Source organism: Morus notabilis, unplaced genomic scaffold (assembly GCF_000414095.1).
Source record: "Morus notabilis unplaced genomic scaffold, ASM41409v2 C11321380, whole genome shotgun sequence".
Taxonomy (NCBI): domain Eukaryota; kingdom Viridiplantae; phylum Streptophyta; class Magnoliopsida; order Rosales; family Moraceae; genus Morus; species Morus notabilis.
In genome coordinates this window covers 1-819 of record NW_010385167.1, presented here as the reverse complement: position 1 = coordinate 819, position 819 = coordinate 1, and the positions used below count along the sequence as shown (strand labels likewise).

The 819-nt window shown below is 38.5% G+C and overlaps 1 protein-coding gene across 1 annotated transcript; it reads left to right on the top strand.

Moving 5' to 3' along the window:
• Window positions 1–156: 156 nt before the first annotated feature.
• LOC112094900 (cellulose synthase A catalytic subunit 4 [UDP-forming]-like) lies at window positions 157–772 on the top strand (the record flags this gene model as incomplete). The annotated part of the gene is made up of 2 exons (XM_024176606.1): window positions 157–331; window positions 428–772. Coding segments are annotated over exons 1-2 (516 nt in total), but the record flags the coding sequence as incomplete, so codon positions are not given.
• Window positions 773–819: the final 47 nt, after the last annotated feature.

The window sequence follows — 819 nt, the reverse complement described above, 5'->3', positions numbered from 1 at the left end:
TTTTAACATTTCCATCTGTAGTTGCCGATTAAATTATAAAAATATATGTGAATGAATATACCCCAAATTTGTGTTAACTTCTAGTATGATGAACATTTTGTAAAGATTGAACTGATCATGGTTTTGACGTAATTTGGCCGTACGATTAGATGCAGATCCCATGAAGCTTAGGCAAGCTTATGGTCCATCCAACGAGCTGGTCGCATCACTTTGCAGCGAAAACGACAAGCCTCATGTTATGAAGAATGGTGGCGACACAACATCAATACTTGAAGAGATGAAACTATTAGCTTCTTGTACTTATGAAATTGGCACTAAATGGGGTGAAGAGGCAAGTAGTGTTATTTTTTTGTATACTTGACGAATTGAAACTTTATAAATTATTACTTGAAAATTAATTTTGTTGTGAATGGATAAAATGAGGCAGGTGGGATATCTATATGGTTCAGTGGCAGAAAATTACTTCACAGGATTTACATTACACAGCAAAGGTTGGATTTCAGTCTATTGCGATCCGCCGAGGCCGCAATTCCTGGGCTGTGCAACCACCACCTTGAATGACTGTCTAACTCAGAGCACAAGGTGGTGCTCTGGTTTCTTTGATGTTGGTATTTCAAAGTATTGCCGTTTTATATACCGTCCCTGGCGCGTGTCCATTCTTCATAAAATGTGTTACGCCGAACTCGCTTTACCGCTTTCTTTCTTTCCCTTGTGGGGCTTTGCCACCATTCCTCAGCTCTGCCTCATAAATGGCATTCCCATATACCCTAAGGTGAGTATAATGAAGAAAAGAAAACATAGTAAAACTTTTTTTTTTTT